Raw genomic sequence first — 24,047 nt, forward strand, 5'->3', positions numbered from 1 at the left:
CAAAAATACATCAAATAAATATAATATAATAAAAAAACAAAACAAATAATATTAAAACAGAATATATATACACAACCAGATGCATTTACACATGTCCAGTTTCGTCTGGAATGTGGCCAAGACTACCTCCTGATGTGGTTTGAGTGATCGGAGTTTCGGAGGGCATTTACACCTTTTAAGATCGGATACAGAAAACGTATGAAGTGATTTCAGAGCATCCGTTAACTGAATTAACTGAGAATCTCACCTGAAAATCCAATAACATCAGGAATTGTCATTCAAGCAGCTGATTTCTCTATTAGGCTATGCATTATATGCATTCATCAGATATTTAATTCCTCTCTATTTATTTGTATTGTAAGAAAAAGAGCTTTCCGGACACTACAAAATAATTGATTTCGTGTAACATAGAAAAAAAGTAGATCAAATGGGTTTAGAATTACACAAGAAAATCTAATATGAACATTCCAGTGTTATATATGAACAATAATATGAATAATTCCAGTGTTAAATCTTGTAATATAATATGAACATTCCAGTGTTAAATCTTGTATAAAACATATTTAGGCCTAATTACAAACTACCTGCGAGGTTATTTACCTTTGGTAGAATTCAAATGAACCATTTTAATCTAGATTAATTTCAAAATTAATCTAGATTAAAAAAATGAATCTATGCCCACCTCTAATATATATATATATATATGAAGAGTTCAGATGCAAAAGCCTCTAAGTGCCATTTGAAATTTTCTTCTTTAATGATGATTTTTATCAAACTTGTATATTTAAGTTCAGTAATTTCACTTAAATGGCAATGATAATTACCTATTAATTGTTATTTAAGTGAAATTACTGAACTTAAATATACAAGTTTGATAAAAATCATCATTAAAGATGAAAATTTCAAATGGCATTTAGAGGCTTGCATCTGAACTCTTCATATATATATATATCAAAAAAAGTTAATCAACGTTGTCCAAACACAAGAATACAATGTCCTACACTGTATATATAAAATCCAAAACATTAATAAAAACTATAAGTCACTTAAACAACATGAGTGAGATGAGTTGGCTAATAATGAGGCTGTTTTAACATCTGTTTTTCAGAGTTTCAATGCTCCACGCTGCTCTAAGATGAGGGTATGGAAAGAGGTCATCGCCTTCATCCTGTTTGGTGCCTCGTTTTTCCTCCTGCTTATGAGAACCACGTTACATGTCGGGCCACGTTACCCAACGGCCTTAAAGATTTCTTCAGGCTATTCCTCACATCCACCAGCCTCAGCACTTGAATCCCCACCGTCATCATCCTCATCTTCAGGATCATCAACCTCAGAGAGGAAGCCAGCGCCGCGACGAGCGGTCCGAGCCACGGAGGACATGGGCACCTTTCTCTCCGAGTGTAAGAGAAACCTTTTTTGGTTTTCCTAGTGTGGATTAGGTGCCGTTGACGTAGACATGACAGGAAGGATTTAAAGTCATTCTTCAGTCGCCTTTGTGTTTATACTACATGCTCAGTCACACAAAACCTCGTATATCATCAGTTCACAGTTACCACACACACACACAGCGTCTGTCAGCTCACTTGAGGTGAAACACCGTTTCAGTCAATCTCATGTTAAAAGAGTAGTTCACTTTTAAAAAAACTTTTGCTGATAATTTACTCGCCCCCATGTCATCCAAGATGTCCATGTCTTTCTTTCTTCAGTCGAAAAGAAATTAAGGTTTTTGATGAAAACATTCCAGGATTTTCTCCATATAATGGACTTCAATGGGGTCCAAAAACGGTTCAAGGTCCAAATGAGAGTTTCAGTGCGGCTTCAAAGGGCTTTAAACGACACCAGACGATGAATAAGGGTCTTATCTAGTGAAACGAGCTGTCATTTAAGTTTTATAAGCTAAAATGGTCGCCTTGCTCTGTTCTGTGATGTGCGTTCGTGACTCTCCTGTTCGAACTCGTTCATCAAAATGAACAAATCATTTTTCGAGTCATTTGGTTGAACTTCCGGGAGACTTGGGATGTCTGATATGTACACAACGCACACATACACTGCATATCAAATCTCCCGCCTTTTTGAAACAGTTACGTATTTTCCTCTGTCGCAAACCTCAACTCTGCGCATGCGTCAGTGGAACCAGACGATAGGTAGGGTTGGGTATCGTTTGAATTTGAACGATTCCGATTCCAATTCCTTGTTTCGATTCCGGTTCCTAACGATTCTCGATTCAGATTCTTTTAAGAGGCAGGGTCAAAAAAGTTTAGCTAACCTTGCTAACCAACGGCCTTTCTGAAGGAAATAATCCTTCTGTAAAAATACTCCTTTGTCACAAATTTTGCATTTTGCCGAGATTTCGTTATTTTTAGAAAAGTGAAGCCACACTTTGGATCGCCGACGTAAGCTACTCATGTTCGACTCGCGTGGTTATGCCAACACTTCCGGTAGACGCTTCTTCGTTGGTGTTGTTCAGCGGTTTCTTCTTCCGCTCGCCGGACTGTGAATATCGAAACTAGGAATCGAAATTTGAACATTTTTGAACGATTCCGGGAAAAACGAAAAGTTAGTCTCGGTTCCAATCGATACTCGATTCTCGATACCCAACCCTAACGATAGGCTTAAAGGGTTAGTTCACCCAAAAATGAAAATTCTGTCAGTATTTACTCGCCCTCATGTTGTTCCAACCCCGTAAGACCTTCGTTCATCTTCGCAACACAAATTAAGATATTTAAGATATTAAGATCACTCCTGCATACTAGTCCATAGGCTTCTTGAGGGACTGGCTCTTGCTGGCATCGAAAAGTCATCGTTAAAATAGTCCAAGTGACTACAGGGGCTCAATCTTAAGTTTATCAAACGACGAGAATACTTTTTGTGCGGAAAAAACAACAAAAATAACGACTTTATTTCAACTATTCGTTTATTTCTCCCTCTGCCTCGAGTCAGGTTACTAGTTTAACAGCGCATGATCTGTTATTGTACGTCACACGCATCACACACATGACCAGCGTCGGCCAATAGTGAGCCTACGTGTGACGTAGCTTTACGCAATCACACTACGCTAACTGACTACAGGCCCATGGAGAAGGAAGTGAATAGTTGAAATAAAGTCGTTATTTTTGTTTGTTTTTGCGCACAAAATGTATTCGCGTCGTTTGATAAACTTATGATCGAGCCACTGTAGTCACTTGGACTATTTTAACGATGTCTTTAATGACTTTTAGATGCCATCAAGTGTCATTCCCTCAAGAAGCCTATGGACTAGTATGCAGGAGTGATCTTAATATCTTAAATATCTTAATTTGTGTTTCGAAGATGAACGAAGGTCTTGCGGGGTTGAAACAACATGAGGGTGAGTAAATACTGACAGAATTTTCATTTTTGGGTGAACTAATCCTTTAAATGTTTCCCGGCTTGACTGTTAAAAGCAGACGATTGGCTGTCCAGCGGGAGGGGCGGGACCTATGCATACAACCGCCATCTTTGGTGTTACAGGTTTTCCCTATATAGTTGTATTAAGGATTGAGGAAGTGGCATGTCTCTATATAAATAGTCTCTGGCATAAGTGAACACACCCATGCTAAAGTTGACTAAGAACAGGAATAAAAAAAAAAAATCAAAAAAAAAATCAACCTTTTGGAAATTGATCTTAATCCCTTAATTAAAAAAAAAAAGAGGCAGCTATAACTGAAATACAACCATGTGTGCAATTACACGCGAAAGGAATTTTCCTAAAACACATCCAGACAAGCAGACCTATTCTTATCTTACACATAGGACAGGTTTTCTAAACCTAGTACACATTTTGTATCTTTCTCTTATCTGACACACCCCTCTTGGTGTCTCTAAAGACGTAATAATGACTTAAAATCAGGCGTTTAATTAGAGACATACAAAACGTGTAGTGTTAGGACCATAGGAACTATTGACATGGAGTATCGAAAGGTCAGTAAAAAAAATGCTCTAAACCCATATTAAAGATGGACGTAATCCTACTTTACAACCTTGACCATTATAGAGATTTAAAGCTGGTGAATCCGAGACAAAATGTGCAGGTCAAGCCCTTTGAGCACTTAAAGGGTTGGTTCACCCAAAAATGAAAATGATGTCATTAAAGACTCCCTCATGCCGTCCCAAGCACGTCAGACCTCTTTAGTTTAAGATATTTTAGATTTAATCCGAGAGCTTTCTGTCCCTCCATTGGAAATGTGTGTACGGTATACTGTCCTTGTCCAGAAAGGAAATAAAGACCTCATCAAAGTAGTCATGTGACATCAGTGGGTTAGTTACAATGTTTTGAAGCATTGAAAATACATTTTGGTCCAAAAATAACAAAAACTCTGTAGTGTTCTGTAGTGGATCCGCGTTCAGTTTTTTAGCATGAATTAATTTCATGAATTTAGCTAAATTCTGATTGGTAAACATCTTTTTTTTTGCATACAGATGAGAATGTTAAAGAGATTAAATAATGATTTTATATGGCAGCTTTTAGCAATTTAGAAATTACTCAAGCTTCTATCGAACTGTAATTGTATTGCAATTGTGATAAGTTGCACAGCCCAATCCTAAACAGCAATGAGTTTAAATGGAGAGCTAAAGCTGGTTACAGACTGCAATTCTACACACTGTAAAAAAAATATATATATTTTCAAGATTTGTTATCACAACATTTTTTTTTTGTCAAATCAACTTAAATAATTTATTTAGTTGAGAACTTATTATTTTGAGTTTCTGATGATTAAATTAATCTCCTTCATTATATTAACTCACTTTTTCCAGTTCAATCAACTTAAAATTTTAAGGCAACCAGCTTTTTTAAGTTAAACCAACAATATTTTCTTACAGTGCAGATGCGTCGAGTATAATTAATCTCACGCGTCTCCTTTAGAGTCATATTAAACATTTCAAATTCTTAACTATAAAAGCCAAACTTTCTGCCTATTTACATTCATTTTATAGTTCTATAGACCACATCTATACCAGGGTATAGATCCCGTAAAAATGAAATTAGACGCAGATGAAAATAAAAAGAAAGTACAAAAGATATACAAAGTCCTATATATTAACTCCAGAGCTCAACAATCAGGATTTTGTTTCTGGCCAGAAAACCATAAATTCAAAAATACATTTTTCCTTGAAAACAAAAATATATAATGCGAAACATTAGTTTGGTTTGTAGTTTAACACATTCTTAATGATGCTTTCCAGTCATTTTAACTGCTTCAATGCAAGCCAGCTAGAATGTTTGAGTTTGCAATAAAAATGTATGTAAAATATAATATATACCGGTAATAAAAAATGTTCAATAACTGATTCGAAACACACTTTCACACGGACCTACTGATGAGCCTATTGAATGAACTACTTGTTTAAACCCAACAGCCTTCTTCAGCCTTGTTTTCATTTGTGTCAAATTAAATATGCTTTCCATCCTCAATAAGGTCTATAATCTTACAGTATTTCAACAACTGGCTCATTTTACCTCTAAGGAATTTTAGTAAAAACATCTAAGACAGTTATACTTCACGCAAACACTACTAAGGTCTAAAACACACTTTATGCAAGCACAAGTTACCACAAGATTGACTATAGCGAGAATTAGCAAAGACAGGTGAAACAATTTGAAGAGAATCTTAATAGTTATTGTTAGCATATTTATAGTTACTGTAGTTCCCCATATAGAGCTGTTGAGTTTGTAGGCAAAACCCAGAAGAGAATTGGCAGTTTAATGAGTTCCCTCAAGACGTTCCTGTGTTTTCATTTGAGTAAAATAAATTCTGAGGCTAACAAAAAGAGACTTTCACATTTTGTTCCACAACAACACACTGTAAATTACACAGTCAGACTCAAACATGAATTTGTTAATTTGCTGCATTTTTTGAAAAAACTTAAGTAGTTTGTAAATTGCTACATATCCTGTAGTTCTTACATCACTTTTAAAAGAAAAAATTCTAAATAGAACATTAAAGTGTTCCGTCAGTCACTTCATATATAGAACCTTTCCATCATGTCATCATTTTATGAATTTATTTAGAATAAATCTAGATAAAATATCCATTTAATTAAATTTATTCTAGATTTAATCTAGAATAAATCTAGTTTTAATTAATTAATTACATTTTATGAATTAAGCAGCTCAATAACATACTTTACACTCGTAGAAAAAAGGGTTCATTGGGGTTCTATATATGTAGCATAGGGTTCTTTACTCAACTCAAAAGAACCTTTTATAGTAAAAAAAGGTTCTATAATGACAAGAACGAACCCTTTTGGCACAAAGGTTCTTTATAGGCTATTACTCATTCATATATTACATTATACTGCAACATTTTGAGGTTGTAATTAGATTATTGTTTATTAAACTGTTAATATCACATTTAATCATGCTGATTTTTGGAGGAGAAACTGAAATGGCTCTTTGTGTGATATTGATTAACTACATAAAATTATATAAATATAATCGACATATCTTGTATTTTGTGATCATTCACATGCATTCATAAATACATTTTAGGGTCTTGATGTTTGTCAATAATATGAAATATTTAATCCGAAAAGGACAAAACAAATGATAATGAATGAACCCATAAGGTTCCAAATAGAACCTTTTTTGTCGTTCCAAAGAACCTTAAAGGGTTCTTATTACTGAACCTTATCTGTATAGAACCTTTTAGGGGTTCCAATCCAAATACATAGCGCTGATAGAACCTTTTAAGGTTCTATATAGAACCAGTGTATTATTAGAAATAATTTGAAATCACCCATTAAACATTTCTTCGTATTTAGAACCTTTCTGGCATAAAATGTTCTTTAAATTCGAATCAAGAACCCTAGTTCTGTATAGAACCCCATTGAACCTTTTTTTTTGCGACAACTTGTTAGCAAAAAAAAAAAAACAGACAAAGAGTGGCTTCAAAATTCACATTTGAAACCTAATAGTGTATAATTTATGTCGTCGAACAAAAACCGTGATAGTAATGAACCTTACTTTACTCATAAATCCAAAACCGCTATTCTAAAAAGAAAAATCCCACAATAAACTCCAGAGGGAACTGAAGGTAAATTATCCAAGCTCTGGTTTAATGACACAGACATTCGAAGGTAACTCAATCGCCCCTTGAGAACTGAGGTTTGTTTCCGCCACAGAAACACAAAGTATGTTTAATGGCTCATTAGCAAAAATCTGGAAAGCATACATTGATGTGAAGTACGTTTCTGGCCTAAGAACTCAATTGAGTCTCTTGAATTATATTATGGAAGAGCAAACATTAACATTCTCCTCTGGGTGTTTTTCCTCCTCTAGTCTCGTACCTCTTCCAAAGCTTCACCGAGGGCGAGTTGAAGAAGGTGATTGCGACTCTGGTGGACCGAAAGGAAAGGAGGATGAGAACCGAGACGGGACGGAGAACCAAACGAGCACGGAAAGGCCCAAAACCGTGCTCTCTGCATGAGGTCGAGCTCACGGTGAGCGAGCTTGGGCTCGGGTACGAAAGCGACGAGACAGTGCGCTTCAGATACTGCAGTGGGAAGTGCATCCATGAGAGACGCAACTATGACTTTGTAATGGAGCACATGCAGTTAAATAACGGCTCCAGTGAAAAAGGCCGGCGTGGACGGGAAAACGGGAAAAAAGACAAGGCGCGCTACACTCCTTGTTGTCGGCCTACGAGGTTCGAGAAGAAAATGTCTTTCTTTGACAACAAGGACAGATTCTACACAATCCAGAACGTGTCTGCGAGAGCGTGCGGTTGCGTATGACATTCGGGGAGCTGTGGAAACTTCAGGGAGTGTGTCTATACGTTTCCCTTAGAAATACCCAAAAATGATTCAGAACTCCATAGGAGCTTTGGAAAGGGCGACCGTGTGACACGCTATCCGAGAACGAGAAACAAAAAGATGCCGTCCGGAACGCCACCATGGAAAGAATCAAAGGTACAGAAAAGTGATGCATGAAACACAAAAGAAAAGGCCTGAATTGTCTAAAGCCAACTGTGGAAAGTTCGTCACAGGAAAAAACGCTTTACCTGAAGGGGGGTGCGTAATGTTTTATGTAAGTGTCATTCGCTCACTTATGACATTTTTAATGCAAATATGACATTATTTGAGATGTCTTTCTCATGACAACTTGACATTACTAAGACAATCATAAACATGACATAGCAGATTAATGATCAAACTTAAGAAACCATTTAACATTTATAACATTTTAACGACAAATTGAATTTGTACCACTGTAGTTGAGGTCACGAAAAATATTCATGACACAGTTATAATGGCCTCATGACAGCCAATGTCAAAGCCAATGACAGTCTAATGTAATGTTAAAGGTACAATATGCAAGATTGTTTCGCCACCAGGGGTCGCTAACCTCTTAAAATAACAAAGGCGTATATTAATGACGTATATTCCGCATTAAGCAGAATTATGAATCTTGTCGTCAAGCTGATGGATCTTTTGTGGATGAGTGAATACATTGATGTTTTTAATATGACTGTGGTGTGAAGCAGGGTGCGATGGCGCTGGTATAACTGTATAATCATTATTATTATATATACATATATATATATATATATATATATATATATATATATATATATATATATATATTAGGGCTGTGCAAAAATTAATTGCGATTAATCGCATCCAAAATAAAAGTCTGTGTTTACATAATATATTTGTATGTGCTGTATATAATTATTTTGTATATATAAATACACACACATGCATGTATATATTTAAAGAAAATGTGTTATTCATATATAAAATATTTATATTTATATAATATAGATTATGTATTTATATATATATATATATATATATATATATATATATACAGAATTTAAGCGCAAATAATTCATAAATCTATACATGCTTGCATAGGTATTTATATATACAAAATAATTATATACAGCACACACAAATATATTATGTAAACACAGACTTTTATTTTGGATGCGATTAATCGCAATTAATTTTTGCACAGCCCCAATATATATATATATATATATATATATATATATATATATATATATATATATATATATATATATATATATAAAAACACACACACATGCTTGTATATATTTAAGAAATATTTTCATGTATATACTGTATATAGATTTATATATCATTTATATTATGTATAAATATGAATATTTTATATATAAATATTTTTTTTCTTAAATATTCATGCATGTGTGTGTATTTATATACAGTATATATCCAAAATAATTATACACAGTGCACCCATATATATTATGTAAACACAAACTTTTATTTTGGATGCGATTAATCACGATTAATTGTTTGACAGCCCTAGATTTTTGGATATTTTACTGCAAAAATCCTGCATATTGTACCTTTAACCTATAAAGCTAAGTGGTTTCTTAAGGTTGATCATTACTCTGCTATGTCATGTTTATGATGTATTGGTTTGTCAATATGCCATAACAAAGACATCTCAAACAATGTCATATTTGCATTAAAAATGTCATAATTGAGCGAATGACACTTAATGACAGTTGTCATACACATGCATAAAACCTCCTTCATATTTATGGCATGTGTTCTGTCATGATTATGAAGGCGTCACGTCAGTCTTATGCACACCCCTTCAAAAGTTTTGTTTCTGCCTTTTCAGTGGACACTGGCACTTATGATTAGTGCAGGGCACTGGACTTTAACTAAAGGTGGATCGTTGGTTTAATCAATGGGCCCGAAAGCTGGCGGGAGACTCATTTTGCCTTCCACTGGATTTTCTGCAGAAGAACAAGTACAAATATAATAGTATTTATCCGAAGATATATATATATATATAAATGGTAGAGGGCTACAGCGACAACTGTACGCTGCTCGCTTTTGTTACGAATCTGAATACTGAAGTATGAAGTGCAACACAGCTGTGAAAACTACCTCATTTCTTTCTTCGTTTCTTTTATGTTTGTTTTCTTAGAAGAATGTACATGCAATGAATCTTGTTCTACCGCACCCACTTCCTGGGATTACATTAGTCAGAAATATGAATCAGAGGTATACATGTGGAAAAATGCTTCTCTAATGAAAGTCTTCAAGGATAGAAATTACCTAAAACAACATTGTCACTTGAAACGTATAAGCACACTATACATCAAGCCCTGAAAATTTGACCTTAAAGCCTTGCCAAAGCACGTCTGATCATATCCCACTTTCCCTCGTCTTTGAGACAATGTATACCCAAATATTTAGATTTAAAGTAGGAATAGGCCACCCATTTCCAAAATCCAGTAGGAAAAAGTACAACTTCAAATGTTTTCCCAAAGGTGTCGACCCTCAAAGACCTTAAAAGTTCATTTTTCTCATGAACATGTTCATGTTTACATTCTTCTAGACAATGATCAACTTGAGATACATTGTCTTTTGGAAAGTACTTCCAGATTTAGACTTTTTCGACAGCAAACGTATACATTTATTATTCAAGTAATTGTAACCTTTATTTATAAAGATGGAACATTTAACTCTTAAAAAAAAGGTTCTTCGATGATTCTTTGTAGCACTTTACATTAAACAAAGACCTGTCCTCTTAAAAGGATAGTTCACCCAAAAATGAAATTGAAAGTCGTTCCAAAACTGTAAGACTTTCGTTCATCTTCAGAACAGAAATGAAGATATTTTTGATGAAATCTGAGCTTTCTGTCTCTCCATTAACAGCTACGCAACTACCACTTTGACGCTTCAAAAAGTTCATAAAAAGATCGTAAACTGAGCCATAGTTGAGCATTGAACGGTTTAGTCCAAATTTTCTGATGAGACACAATCGCTTTATGTGATTCACAGATTTCAATTAGGCTTTTATTCACTCATAAATATTCATCAACGCAAACATCAGTTGTGGTAAACAGAAGCTCAATCATGTTCGCTTGATGTGCAAGAACAAATGTGTTACGCATCACGTTTGAGCTTCTGTTTATGTTCGCTGATCAATATGTGAATAACAGCCTAAATTCAATCTGTTCATCATATAAAGCAATCAATTCATATGGATTAGTTTTACGATCTCTTTATGAACTTTTTGAAGCGTCAAAGTGGTAGTCGCGTAGATGTCAATGGAGGGACAAAAAGCTTTCAGATTTGATCAAAAATATCTTCATTTGTGTTGTAAAGATGAACTTACTTTGTAACAACATAAAGGTGAGTGATTAATGACAGAATAGATTTTTTTAGGTGAACTGTCCCTTTAAAAAGTCCCTTTTTCTTTGGTGATGAAATAAAATTCTTGATTATTCAGAACAACGTATTTGTTTCTGGCTTATAAAGCACCAGTACGTAACGTTAAATTTTACAAAACCAGTCAAGAACATGTGTAGGTCATTGAAACTCAAAAGACAAAAAAATATATATTTTACATGAAGTGATGAGTTTTTCATTGCACTCATTCGCATTACAGTAAGGCAAAAAGAAATGCATTATTATTTCAACTATTTATACATTTTGCATGATTTGTACCACCTCTAATTTATGCAGATTTAAATAAAAAAATACTATATTGCAGTAACAAAAATAATGAAAAGATAATAATCAGTAATTGTACGATAATGAGAATTTGCTGGCAAAATGTGCATTTTTTTTTTGTTTTGTTTTTTTATTTTCTTAACAAAAATTCATATTTACTTTTGATTTTTTTGGGTGAAATGTGACCTGGACAAATTTTTAATGAGATCCATGTTTTCCTAAAGCTACCAATTACCTAAAAGTGTTTTATGACACCAGGCTGAAAACCCCTTTGAACCTTTATTTTTAAGAGTATAGATGTTTCACCCTTTCATTAGAAAACGTCCTTTCGGTACTGGACTAATCACAGAGTATGAAATCTGTCAAACACAATTAATAGATAATTGCATGTGTGAAGATGAACTGATGGTGGAGTTGACAGATCTAAGCTGTTCAGACATACAGGATTAAGCGTTAAGTTTAGCCTTGTCCTTTCAGAAACATATTGTAAAAGTGCAGCCAGTCTTCTTAAAGCTACATTACAATTAAATCCCTGTATATATCACACCGTATCCCAAGCTTCAACCTCAGTCAGAAACACAAAACGAATCTGGTTTGTATACAAAGTGCAAAGAACAATCTGATATGGGCTAGTTGAATTTGGTCTGAGTCAAATGAGGCACAATCCCCAAAACGACGACGACGACTTTGTCCTTGTTGTTCTTTCTCACCGAAAAAGACTGGTCTAATTGAATAACACTGAAGTAATTAAGGACAAAACTACAAATGAGATTGGAGTCACGCCGGGATCCATCAAGCCCTAAACACGTCTTTCCTTCAAAGCTAATGGAATTACTGTAAAAACAAGGTAACAGCTAACGGAGCATGCAGTCATTTTACATAGATCAATTCTATTTCAATTCAAGTGGAAATTTTTCCTTTTTTATTTTCATTAATATATTTGAATTGCAAATTAAAACAAATCTTCTGAATGAAAATGAAATTGACACACACGGAGACTTTTAAATTTTAAACAATACGTACATCCTGCCCTGTGGAAATATCTACGGTAGACGAGAAAATATGTCATTAATTTGGTTTTTGAAATTTAGGGCAGCTTGCCAATGCAACCCAAGCTTGCTAATTGGATACAGAACGTGATCACTTGTTTCGACCAGGCTGCATCAGTGTTGTCTATGCAAATAAAAATTCTTATTTTATAAAAATGCATGTACGGAAATGAAATAGATCCAAAGTTATCGTCCTCCTCTGAAAAAAAGATAATGCAAAAAGGACAAGGGGTTCAGTGACTCTACTTTTGTCCATTTATATTGGAGTGGAGTACTTCAGTGTCTGTATTTGTGTGTAAAAATGAGTTGAAAGTGCGGCAGTATTACAGGAATGCAAATGTGTGTGTGTGTGTGTGTGCATGTGTGTTACATTTCCCATGTCAACTAATCATGATCAGCATTTGGGAGTGTTGGATTTTTCATGTCGATGCAGTGCATCTGTATTGTGGATAAACCATATTTATTGCAAAATGCTTTACATTTATATTTAGATATTTCAGGAGGGAGACAGAAACTTATTTATTATTGTACAATTGTGCCAAATGGAATTTCTAAAGTCAGCTGAATAAACATACCCAGCTTACAACAACAAAGTTGCTTATTTGTCTTGAATTTCTAAATTCGCTTTCCTGTTTATGCTCATGTGTAGACAGAATATTTACAACGCCGCAACTTCAGGGCACAAACAGAAGAATTCAATTCTGGTGGGAGAGATCTTGTTTATGAGCTTTGATGTGTAAGCTATTGGGGTGATGCAAGGACGATAAAAAAAAAAACAAGAACAGAAATAAGAAGATGACGAAGATGACTCATAAACGTCAAAGTGAAAACAGATTCTACAAAGTGCCCTAAAATAAACAGAATTAAAATCTATTATAACTAAGCATTCACCGCCTTTAATATGAAACACCTGTATCATCAGCCAATTGGGTTTCCAGGTCACATAAATAGTAGATCACTTGTGTAGTCTAGTCTATAATAACACCTCAATCTGGAAGTTCAAGCTTTTTAGTGAGGCAGTCCAAGTACTGTAGCTGACCTTACACCATTAAGAAAAAAACATCACTCCAAGCAACTACTTAAAAAGCATAAAGAAGGTTAAACGGATAGCAGAAGATTTCCAAAGCTCTGAATATCCCTTGAAGTAAAGTTAGTTAAATCAATAATAGAGCCAGACCGATATATCGGCCGGCCGATATTATCGGCCGATATTAGGCATTTTCCATAATATCGGTATCAGCAGTTATAATGGCCGATAAATGAATATTTAAAAAATAAAATAAAACACGCTTCAATCATCTCTTCTTGGCCTGTTATATTGAAAATGTATGTTTGATGTATGACGTTATCTATTGCTAAATTATGGCTCATCATAGACTAGCTAACCACAAAGCTAGCTAATGCCACTATCATCAGTGGAAGACCGCTAACGTTAACATTAATGAGCTTAGAAACCACAATGAACTTTTTCTGCCTAATTAAAGTAATGATTACTGTATTTATAACTAGCATATCTCTAGTTACAGTCCCTGCATTGTAAAATGTAAGTTATACTTGCGAGGAGTGAACATTTAGACATAGAGAAAAAGTATCAAATGTATCTTGTGCAGAAAAGTTAGCTTTTCTTTTACATGCGTGTGAAATCCAACAATATTTAATAAAAAAAAAAAAATATCGGCCGATATATTGGAATATCGGATTTTAAAACCCAAAAGTATTTGTATCGGCATCGGCCTTCAAAATCCTTTATCGGTCGGGCTCTAATCAATAAATAAGAAATGTAAACTGGAAATCCACCAAGAAATCAATGACAACTGGACGTCCTGGAATCTGAGGATTGATGATGAAACCAGTGTTGTAGTACTCGAGACTCGGACTCGTCTCGGACTCGGTCTCGAGACCATATTTTAATGGTCTTGGTCTTGTCATGGACTCGTGTCCATTTGGACTCGGAATTGACTCGTACTCGAACATTTTTTTTTTTAGGACTCCCGAGTCCACTCGAGTTCAATTAAAAATATTTTTCATGATTATTAATGTATGTTAATAAAATATTTCTTTAAATTGATTGACACGCCCAGTGATTGGTGATTTTCTAGTGCGCAACTGCGCATGACAAATTGTAATAAAATTACTTTTAACACCACCTACTATGTGGCCTTTTTACCCTAAACTGATCATATTTTTTAAACTCTAAGTAAATTCAGTAAAAAAAAAAAAAAAAGGATTTCTCTAAGTAAATAAAAGTAAATTAGGTAATCAACCCTCACTGGTCTCGGTCTCGACTCGGACTCGACCGTCTCTGGTCTCGGACTCGACTCGGAGTCGACTCTCTATGGACTCGGTCTTGACTCGGACTCGACTCTCTCTGGTCTCGGTGTCGACTCGGACTCGAGTGAGGTGGTCTCGACTACAACACTGGATGAAACCTTCAATCTTACGCTGCCACAGACTGTGTGATCATTACAAATCACACTGTATGACATGGAGCTAATAAACTTGGGTACGACATGTACAGTATGTAGACTGTGCGATTATGACACCTATTGAATCGTATATAGGCTACGACGGCGTTTTGGAGGAGGAACTACAAACACGAGTAAAAAGTGTTAAAAAAAACTACGAAACATGCGCGACCTACAGTAAATAAAGGTTTGAGTGACTAACCAAAGTTTAACCTGATAAAAAAAATTTATTTAATGTTATCCGTGTTATATTTCATCTGCAATAACAATGTGGACTTTTATAAAGATTTGTTTGGCCATTAAATTTTAAATGCATCATTATGCATTAATATGAGGAGAGTCTCCGCAGGAAAGACGCCTTGATGACGTGCTTCTGCATTTCTCTCTGGGACACTAGGAAAATAAATGTTGATTTTAACTGAGACAAGATGATTGACAGGCCAGTTTACTGCGACAAAGAGCAAATGTTACAGACAATTGTATGAGGTGATAGTGCGTCCCACTCCCAAAGCTTGTCTACTCGTCTGCTACACACCAGAAAGTGTGTACTTTTTCCTAACAAAATTTAGGGTGTAATGTAAGTAGGTGAACTGAGACGCAGCAACGGATGCCAACAGATGTGTTACTATTCTATTGGCTTCTGTGCATCAGATGTCCTGTCACTTAATGTTAATACCGTCACTGGTGCAGAGAAAACATCAACAGAGCAGCTTGATAGGTTTGAACATGACCACAAATACAACTGTTGCTAATTGGCTGTAAACACTTACCTCATTGCAGGGTGATTTGTCAGATTTGGTCACTTCATCCTGTGGCTGTTCTGGCCACATCATCATCATCATCATCATCATCATCACTGGTGCTGCACATGAATCCAATGAACCTCTAATGCTGGTCTATGTTAAAAACCAGTAAACACGTCTGTTTCTTTCCACTTCTACAACAGATGAAAACACTTAATAGCATTTCAATTGCTTCTCCTGTAAATACAAACATCTGAATAGAAAACACCAACACTTCGAGCTGTTTACCATATTAAGACATTGAAACTAATGAAACCTGTCAAGAACATTAATGGATAATATTTCAAAATAGCCTAACACAATCAAAAACTACTAATGTGAACCAAATGAAAATTATCATTGAGGATTTGAGACAGTAAATTTGGACTTTTTTGAATGAGATTACCTGGTTTTGACAGGTTTCTATCCACTGACTAACAAACTAAGTTACCTCAATCTACAAACTAGTCCATAGTAATATAGGGTTTGTTTAGACAATTCTCTTTACCTGTAGGCTATTTGTTGTAGTTTACCGTGGTAAATACGAAGGGTTTTATCTGATTTAAACCAGTAGACCATATTTTGGAGAAGCATTTAGCTAATCGTACGTTCAGGTGATTCAGCATCACGTGATCGACTATTCCCGCCTTGTACACAATTATTTTGGTACCGGTAGTTTCCGCTAAAATGGTTATAGAGTTACTGTTAGTACAATATATATATTGAACTTTTATTAAACTCTGAATGTGATTCCATATGAATTGATATTGTTTTATAATATAAAAAACAACGGCGGAAATTATATTGAAGTTGCCTAACTCTGGTATTTAATCAAAAACTATGCTCACCAAGGTAATTAAAACTCGGCTATTGATAGGTTTAAAATGTTAATCAAATAAAAAAATAAAAAAATATTAGCTAACATAGACGATGAACGCAGAAGGTGATGATTGACACGCGTTGCAGCCAATCAAAAGGAGAGTTGGGTTTGGAGGGGCGGAGAAACGCGCAAGTGCACCTGAGAGACATGAGAGACTGCACACACCTCCAGAGACCCTCGCTTGATACAGGTATAATATTTCCTTTATATGTAGGCCTATTTTAATTTAACTTAATATCCATATTAAACCACTTTTTTACTTTATACACGATAAAAGAAATTATCTTAAAAGATAAGCTTCATATTTTGTTCTCTTTTTTTTAACTTGTTTAATATTTCCTCACATACTGAAATGTATACTGATAAATGTGATGATTATATAGCAGTGCGTTATTTTGGGATTAGGGTTTTGCTCATTATAAAATATCAAGAGAAAGATTAATAATATATAACGTCTGTAACAATCGTTATTTTATGGCGGTTTATGTTTACATTTGCCATGGTGACATTCTCTGAGTTTATGTTTCCAAACCAACAGAAATCGCTAGGCCAACAGAGCCCAACATCAAAGCACTTCCTTGTACGTGACGTCTTGAGGACCACCTGACCTCAGTTCACTTCAGAAAAAGACTTTGGTGTAAATATCTTAAATGCATCCAGTGTACAATATAATAAAAGCTCACATTAAGCTGTGATTTGTCTAAAAGTAGAATTATTGTGTATAATAATTGTAATATTTTGAATATTTTTATTTCACAGCCCAACCTGAAGCTGCAAGAGAGCACAGACTGCAGATCCAGAGAGTAATGGCCACAGATGCAGTGAACGAGCTCCGCCAGCAGTGCCTCAACAGGGGCTCCGCGGGGATCAAGGGTCTCGGGAGGTGAGGGACAGATTCAGATCTCTTTAAAAATGATAAATGTTGTAAATGTAAATCCTATAATTCCAAAGAGAGAGAAAACATTGAGGGGATGAGGGGTAGTGGTTAACATTTAGGTCTGGTTATGGGAAAGTTGTTGTTGATGAATTATTAATATTGAGATAATGAGATAATTAACCTCAGGTTACTCCAGGAAGCCTGAACCAGTGATAGGGACCCAGGGTTTAGTTACCTGAAATGAAAACCATTTAAAAAAAAAAAAAAAAATGTATACAGTATTATATTATTTTTTTATGTGTGTGTGTGTGTGTTTTCATTTAGTTTAACTTTATGTACTAAAATAATTGCTTTATTTTTGAGTTGTTGTTCCTACGTTTTAAGTCATAATCTCAAATTGTATGTCAATTATGACATTTTAATTCATAATTTGTACTCTTTAGTCACAATTTACAACTTTTCATCGCATAATTTTGACTTTTTTTTCCATACTTATGACTTAAAGTCACATTATCAAATTTTTTTAATATAATATTATTTGATAGGTTAAAGGTTAAAAATGCAATTAAAAAAAATTACAGTTGAAAGTAAATAATTTTAAATTACATTTTTAACCCAACATTTGGGTTTGTCCATATTTGACCCAAATTTGGGTTCAAACAAGAGGGTTAAAATATGTCGAAGTCGAACATTTAAACTACGAACATAAATATTGTTTCCAGGACGTTCCGCATTATGGACGATGATGGCAGTAAATCTCTGGACTTCCAGGAGTTTCAGAAGGGGCTGGAGAACTACGGCGTGTCCGTGGGGAAGGACAAAGCACAAATGATCTTTTCCCTGATGGACAAGGATGGAAGCGGCACCCTCAACTTTGATGAGTTTCTGGAGAAACTAAGGGTAAGAAACTACACAAACCTTTCCAGGATGCAGAAATGTAAATAAGAGATTCAATATGCAGTGTAGACAGCGTCATTGATTATAATTGAAGTTGAAGCATGAGTCCAGAACTCCGTCACAGATAAACTCGCGCTGTTTGATTGACAGCTCCAGTTATGAGCGTTTTTTGATCGCTTCTTTAATCACAATTTAAACAACCAATTACTTTTATGCTACTAAGAGAAACAATGTAAAGTTGACCGTTTAGTCACTGGCTTGATTTACTGACTTAAATTTAATGATTTTGAGACGAAGAACCTCTGTCTGTGCATGAATCATTATCAGAAATTACTGATCACAGATCAGGCATCAGAATGAATAATCAGAATTTATCGTCGGGTCCATAACTTGCAGTAAAAGTATTTTAGCAAAGCCTGCACCGAAATTTCAACTGATTTGCCAAATCCACAGTGAAATATACCAACCACTTGAATCCGTGTCTTTGCTTCAGCCGCCCATGTCGAGTGCGCGGAGGCAGGTGATCGGTCAGGCTTTCCAGAAGCTTGATAAGACAGGCGACGGTGTTGTGACTGTAGAAGATCTGCAGGGGGTTTACAACAGCAAACATCACCCCAAATTCAAGAGCGGAGAGTGGACAGAAGAACAAGTCTTCCGCTCGTTCCTCGACAGCTTCGACTCTCCGTACGACAAGGATGGAAAGGTTCCTGCATTTACAGTCTTAATAAGTGTCTGGAGATTAGATATTACTATCATCATCATCATCATCATGAGCGTTCATTTTATTCCTCATACACAATACCATACTAATTGTACATTATATTAACCGAAAAGGTGTAGGCCGAAGCTTTTTCATAAGCATCACTTCCACTACTAAAAGCATATCTAGCTATGCAAAAAGATACAAAAACAAAACAGTTGCTATAAAACTGCTGAAGATCTTATGATTATGACCTAATATGTAATTTAATTGTTTGTCATAATTTCGACTGTGACTTTTTAAATCTGAATTTATGATTTTTTGTCTTCATTTTAAAAAAAATCTCATGACTTTGTCACTTTTCATTTCATAATTATGACTGTCATATTTTTTAAGACTTATAAAATATAGAATTTTATGTTTATTTTTTTTAGTCTCATAATTAACTAAAGTTATGATTTCATTTAGCTGTTTTTTTTTAATGTGGCAGAGATTTTAACTTTTAACTTACTGTACCTACCCCTTTTTTCGTTGCTTATGCTACTAAATTTAAAATATATGACAAAAACAAAACGGTTACTAAAGACAAATTAATTTAAGAAATTAATAACTTTTATAAATTAATACAATTCTTTCATATATTTTATATACAAATTATTAAGAGACTTGATCACTATATATTATGAAAAGATTTAATTTAGGTTTTTATTCCCATATAAAATTGATCAGAAAACATAAACAGAAGCTCAACCAAACCTGCTTGACATGCAAACCTCTTGCAGAAGCTCAAACGTGATGCGTAATACGAGAATGAACCTCATTGGTTCTTGCCGAAGCTCAAACGTGATGCGTAATACGAGAATGAACCTCATTGGTTCCTGCAGAAGCTCAAAATTCGTGCGTAACACAAGAATTAATTTCATTGGTTCTTGCAGAAGCTCAAAAGTGATGCGTATTATGAGAATGAATCTCACTGGTTCTTGCCGAAGCTCAAACGTGATGCGTAACACGAGAATGAACCTCATTGGTTCTTGCCGAAGCTCAAAAGTGATGCGTAACACGAGAATGAACCTCATTGGTTCTCGCAGAAGCTCAAACGTGATGCGTAACACGAGAATGAACCTCATTGGTTCTTGCCGAAGCTCAAAAGTGATGCGTAACACGAGAATGAACCTCATTGGTTCTCGCAGAAGCTCAAAAGTGATGCGTAACACGAGAATGAACCTCATTGGTTCTTGCCGAAGCTCAAACGTGATGCGTAACACGAGAATGAACCTCATTGGTTCTTGCCGAAGCTCAAAAGTGATGCGTAACACGAGAATGAACCTCATTGGTTCTCGCAGAAGCTCAAACGTGATGCGTAACACGAGAATGAACCTCATTGGTTCTTGCCGAAGCTCAAAAGTGATGCGTAACACGAGAATGAACCTCATTGGTTCTCGCAGAAGCTCAAAAGTGATGCGTAACACGAGAATGAACCTCATTGGTTCTCGCAGAAGCTCAAACGTGATGCGTAACACGAGAATGAACCTCATTGGTTCTTGCCGAAGCTCAAAAGTGATGCGTAACACGAGAATGAACCTCATTGGTTCTCGCAGAAGCTCAAAAGTGATGCGTAACACGAGAATGAACCTCATTGGTTCTCGCAGAAGCTCAAACGTGATGCGTAACAGGAGAATGAACCTCATTGGTTCTCGCAGAAGCTCAAACGTGATGCGTAATATGAGAATGAACCTCATTGGTTCTCGCAGAAGCTCAAACGTGATGCGTAACACGAGAATGAACCTCATTGGTTCTCGCAGAAGCTCAAACGTGATGCGTAACTCGAGAATGAACCTCATTGGTTGTCGCAGAAGCTCAAACGTGATGCGTAACACGAGAATGAACCTCATTGGTTCTTGCTGAAGCTCAAACGTGATGCGTAACTCGAGAATGAACCTCATTGGTTCTCGCAGAAGCTCAAACGTGATGCGTAACTCGAGAATGAACCTCATTGGTTCTCGCTGAAGCTCAAACGTGATGCGTAACTCGAGAATGAACCTCATTGGTTCTCGCAGAAGCTCAAACGTGATGCGTAACTCGAGAATGAACCTCATTGGTTCTTGCTGAAGCTCAAACGTGATGCGTAACTCGAGAATGAACCTCATTGGTTCTCGCAGAAGCTCAAACGTGATGCGTAACACGAGAACGAACCTCATTGGTTCTCGCAGAAGCTCAAACGTGATGCGTAACACGAGAACGAACCTCATTGGTTCTCGCAGAAGCTCAAACGTGATGCGTAACATGAGAATGAACCTCATTGGTTCTCGCAGAAGCTCAAACGTGATGCGTAACTCGAGAATGAACCTCATTGGTTCTCGCAGAAGCTCAAATGTGATGCGTAACTCGAGAATGAACCTCATTGGTTCTCGCAGAAGCTCAAATGTGATGCGTAACTCGAGAATGAACCTCATTGGTTCTCGCAGAAGCTCAAAAGTGATTTATCACAACTGATGTGCTAGTAAAGTTAAAGTTAAAGTTGATGTATTAACACATTAAAGTTAAAATTAAAGTTAAATGTGAATAAAAGTCTAAATTACAACATGCCATGAACACACCTTTTTCTCTTCCTGTGATAGGTGACGCTGGAGGAGTTTGTGAACTACTACAGTGGGGTCAGCGCTTCTATTGACAGCGACGAGTATTTCATCACCATGATGAAGAACGCATGGAAGCTGTAGTCATCATCATCGCTCGCCAATCAAACGCATTCGATTTGTCATTAGAAATAACATTGAAATAGTGCAGATTGTAAACTATTTACATGTAGAAATCATGTCTAATTAAAGGTTTTTGACTGCTACACCTCGTCTTAATGATTCACACATTACTTGTTCCCAGAAGTCGAAGACCCTCTCACAACAAAACCATCTGATTCTGGTTGACTTTTGACCCCCGGACACGAAAGTAAACAGCGTGAGAGCCAGTCAAAATCTGGGTTTGTCAGACGTCAGCTTCAGAAGAGCTTTATTGATTTCTGACAAACACCGTTCAATCAGTTGTTAAATGGCACCAGCTGGAAAGGCTGGAAACTGTGCAGTAATGTTTGAGTTTGTCGCCATCTGCTGAACATTCACAACATGACACCTCAATGTCATAATTCATTTTAGGTAAAAAAAAAAAAAAAGTCTGATTATTGATTCAATTAAAACAAGTAGAACAAAAGTGATACTCACTACACAGAGTTTTGTCAACCAACTAGCAATTGGCAATTCTAACCAAACTAAATACACTACCATTCAAACGTTTAGGGTCTGTAAAAAGAAAACACTGTTTATTCAGCAAGAATGCATTCAATTGATCGAAAGTGAGAGTAAAGACATTTATAATGTTACAAAAGAGTCTATTTAAAAAAAAAATGCTGTTCGTTTCAATGTTCTATTCATCAAAGATTACGGTTTCCACAAAAATATGAAGCAGCACAACTGTTTTCAACATTGATAATAATCAGACATGTTTCTTGAGCAGCAAATCATCATATTAGAGTGATTTCTGAAGGATCATGTGACACCGAAGACTGCATTTTTAAATACTTTTAAATATCACAACATTACAATTGTTTTTAATATTTTGATCAAATAAATGCAACCTCGAGTATGAGATGAAATAAAATAAAAATCTCACCCCAAACTTTTGAACGGTAGTATACATCAGGTGAAACTCAAAAAATTAGAAAATCCTGCAAAAGTTCATTTATTTCAGTAATTCAACTTAAAAGGTGAAACTCGTTACATGCAAAGTGAGATATTTCAAGCTTTTATTTGTTATAATTTTGATGATTATGGCTTATGAAAACCCAAAAGTCAAAATTAAAATATTGTGAAAAGGCTTTATATTTCAAATAAAGGCTTGAAATATCTCACTTTGCATGTAATGAGTCTATATAATATATTAGTTTCATCTTTTAAGTTGAAATTAACTTGAATTAGCACGATATTCTAATTTTTCTTTTTTAAACTATTAAGAAGTTTGCATTGTGAAGATATTTCCATTATGCAAAATACATTTTCTTTAAACTTTGGATGCTTATCCCATAAATTTAAAAACTGCAATAAATCACCATAACCTCATAAAGATAAATCACATGATTCTTCCTTGTGAGAAAGTGAAGCCCACGATTTGACATAAGACAAAAATTTATTTCAAATGTTTCATCTTTTTTTTTTTTTTTTTTTTACTTTGATATTACTATTTATTTTGTAAAGGAGTTTGGAGACATGGTGTGCTAGTAAGTGATAATATACGCATAGAAATTTACAGAACATTCAAGGGTACAAGTTTTTTTTTTTTCCTTTTTTTTCCTGTCTAAATGCACTCAAACTTCCAACACACGAAGAAATATCATCTCCAAACAACATGAAAATGGATAAAAAGTTAATATAGTAAATCAATATTTAAAAAAAAAAAGGCCAAAACAATACAAACCCTCAGAATATGGAAAATAAAAACATACAGAGACGCTGCTTTAAATGTTAAATTCTCATCAGTTCAACTAAAAAAAGAAATATTAAACATTATCGAAGCTACACAACTCAATTTGATGTGTGAAGAGACGATTTTCCTCTTTTACAGGGGCGAGGTCTAGAAACAGGTTGACTACAGCACGGGTCCGTGTGCTGGTTCAGTCCTTTATTGGTTAACACCGATGAGAAATCTAACTACCATCTTAGCAGACTAGTAAAAGTGTCATCATGTCCTGGAAAGTGAACATCCAGGAGACGCTCTGGCAGAAATCAGAAAATGGTACAACTACACCGAACACAGGGGATATAGGTCAGGTGACTGATGCTACCGGCCAGCTGGTTGGCCGATAAGTGTGATGATGCGGCGAGGTCACGATGAAGTGGTCTGAAGCCGAGAGAGATAGAGAGAGAGAC

At 35.4% G+C, this 24,047-nt stretch overlaps 3 protein-coding genes across 3 annotated transcripts; 2 read left to right on the top strand and 1 right to left on the bottom strand.

Annotated features, from left to right (window-relative positions):
• The first annotated feature begins 1,113 nt into the window (after nt 1–1,113).
• LOC120460973 (uncharacterized) lies at nt 1,114–8,053 on the top strand. The gene is made up of 2 exons (XM_039649042.2): nt 1,114–1,400; nt 7,298–8,053. The coding sequence occupies exons 1-2, from the start codon at nt 1,136–1,138 to the stop codon at nt 7,750–7,752; spliced, it is 720 nt and encodes a 239-aa protein (XP_039504976.1). The 5' UTR covers nt 1,114–1,135; the 3' UTR covers nt 7,753–8,053.
• Nucleotides 8,054–16,784: 8,731 nt separating this feature from the next.
• On the top strand, nt 16,785–21,975 carry capsla (calcyphosine like a). Its single transcript, XM_039649358.2, has 6 exons — nt 16,785–16,847; nt 17,196–17,294; nt 17,417–17,540; nt 18,257–18,434; nt 18,925–19,134; nt 21,750–21,975. The coding sequence occupies exons 3-6, from the start codon at nt 17,464–17,466 to the stop codon at nt 21,849–21,851; spliced, it is 567 nt and encodes a 188-aa protein (XP_039505292.1). The 5' UTR covers nt 16,785–16,847; nt 17,196–17,294; nt 17,417–17,463; the 3' UTR covers nt 21,852–21,975.
• Nucleotides 19,806–21,605, bottom strand: LOC148981514 (uncharacterized; the record flags this gene model as incomplete). The annotated part of the gene is made up of 1 exon (XM_089131550.1): nt 19,806–21,605. A coding segment is annotated over one exon (1,728 nt), but the record flags the coding sequence as incomplete, so codon positions are not given.
• Nucleotides 21,976–24,047: the final 2,072 nt, after the last annotated feature.

This window comes from Pimephales promelas, chromosome 5, assembly GCF_988280905.1.
Source record: "Pimephales promelas chromosome 5, fPimPro1.hap1.1, whole genome shotgun sequence".
Lineage (NCBI taxonomy): Eukaryota > Metazoa > Chordata > Actinopteri > Cypriniformes > Leuciscidae > Pimephales > Pimephales promelas.

What these genes read in the sequence shown, in the direction of transcription:
- LOC120460973 (XM_039649042.2), top strand. Translation starts at nt 1,136, where the DNA reads ATGAGGGTATGGAAAGAGGTCATCGCCTTCATCCTGTTTGGTGCCTCG. An exon ending in GGGCACCTTTCTCTCCGAGT is followed by an intron (nt 1,401 to 7,297) that starts GTAAGAGAAACC and finishes TTCCTCCTCTAG; the next exon opens with TCTCGTACCTCTTCCAAAGC.
- capsla (XM_039649358.2), top strand. Translation starts at nt 17,464, where the DNA reads ATGGCCACAGATGCAGTGAACGAGCTCCGCCAGCAGTGCCTCAACAGG. An exon ending in GGGATCAAGGGTCTCGGGAG is followed by an intron (nt 17,541 to 18,256) that starts GTGAGGGACAGA and finishes TATTGTTTCCAG; the next exon opens with GACGTTCCGCATTATGGACG. An exon ending in AGTTTCTGGAGAAACTAAGG is followed by an intron (nt 18,435 to 18,924) that starts GTAAGAAACTAC and finishes TCTTTGCTTCAG; the next exon opens with CCGCCCATGTCGAGTGCGCG.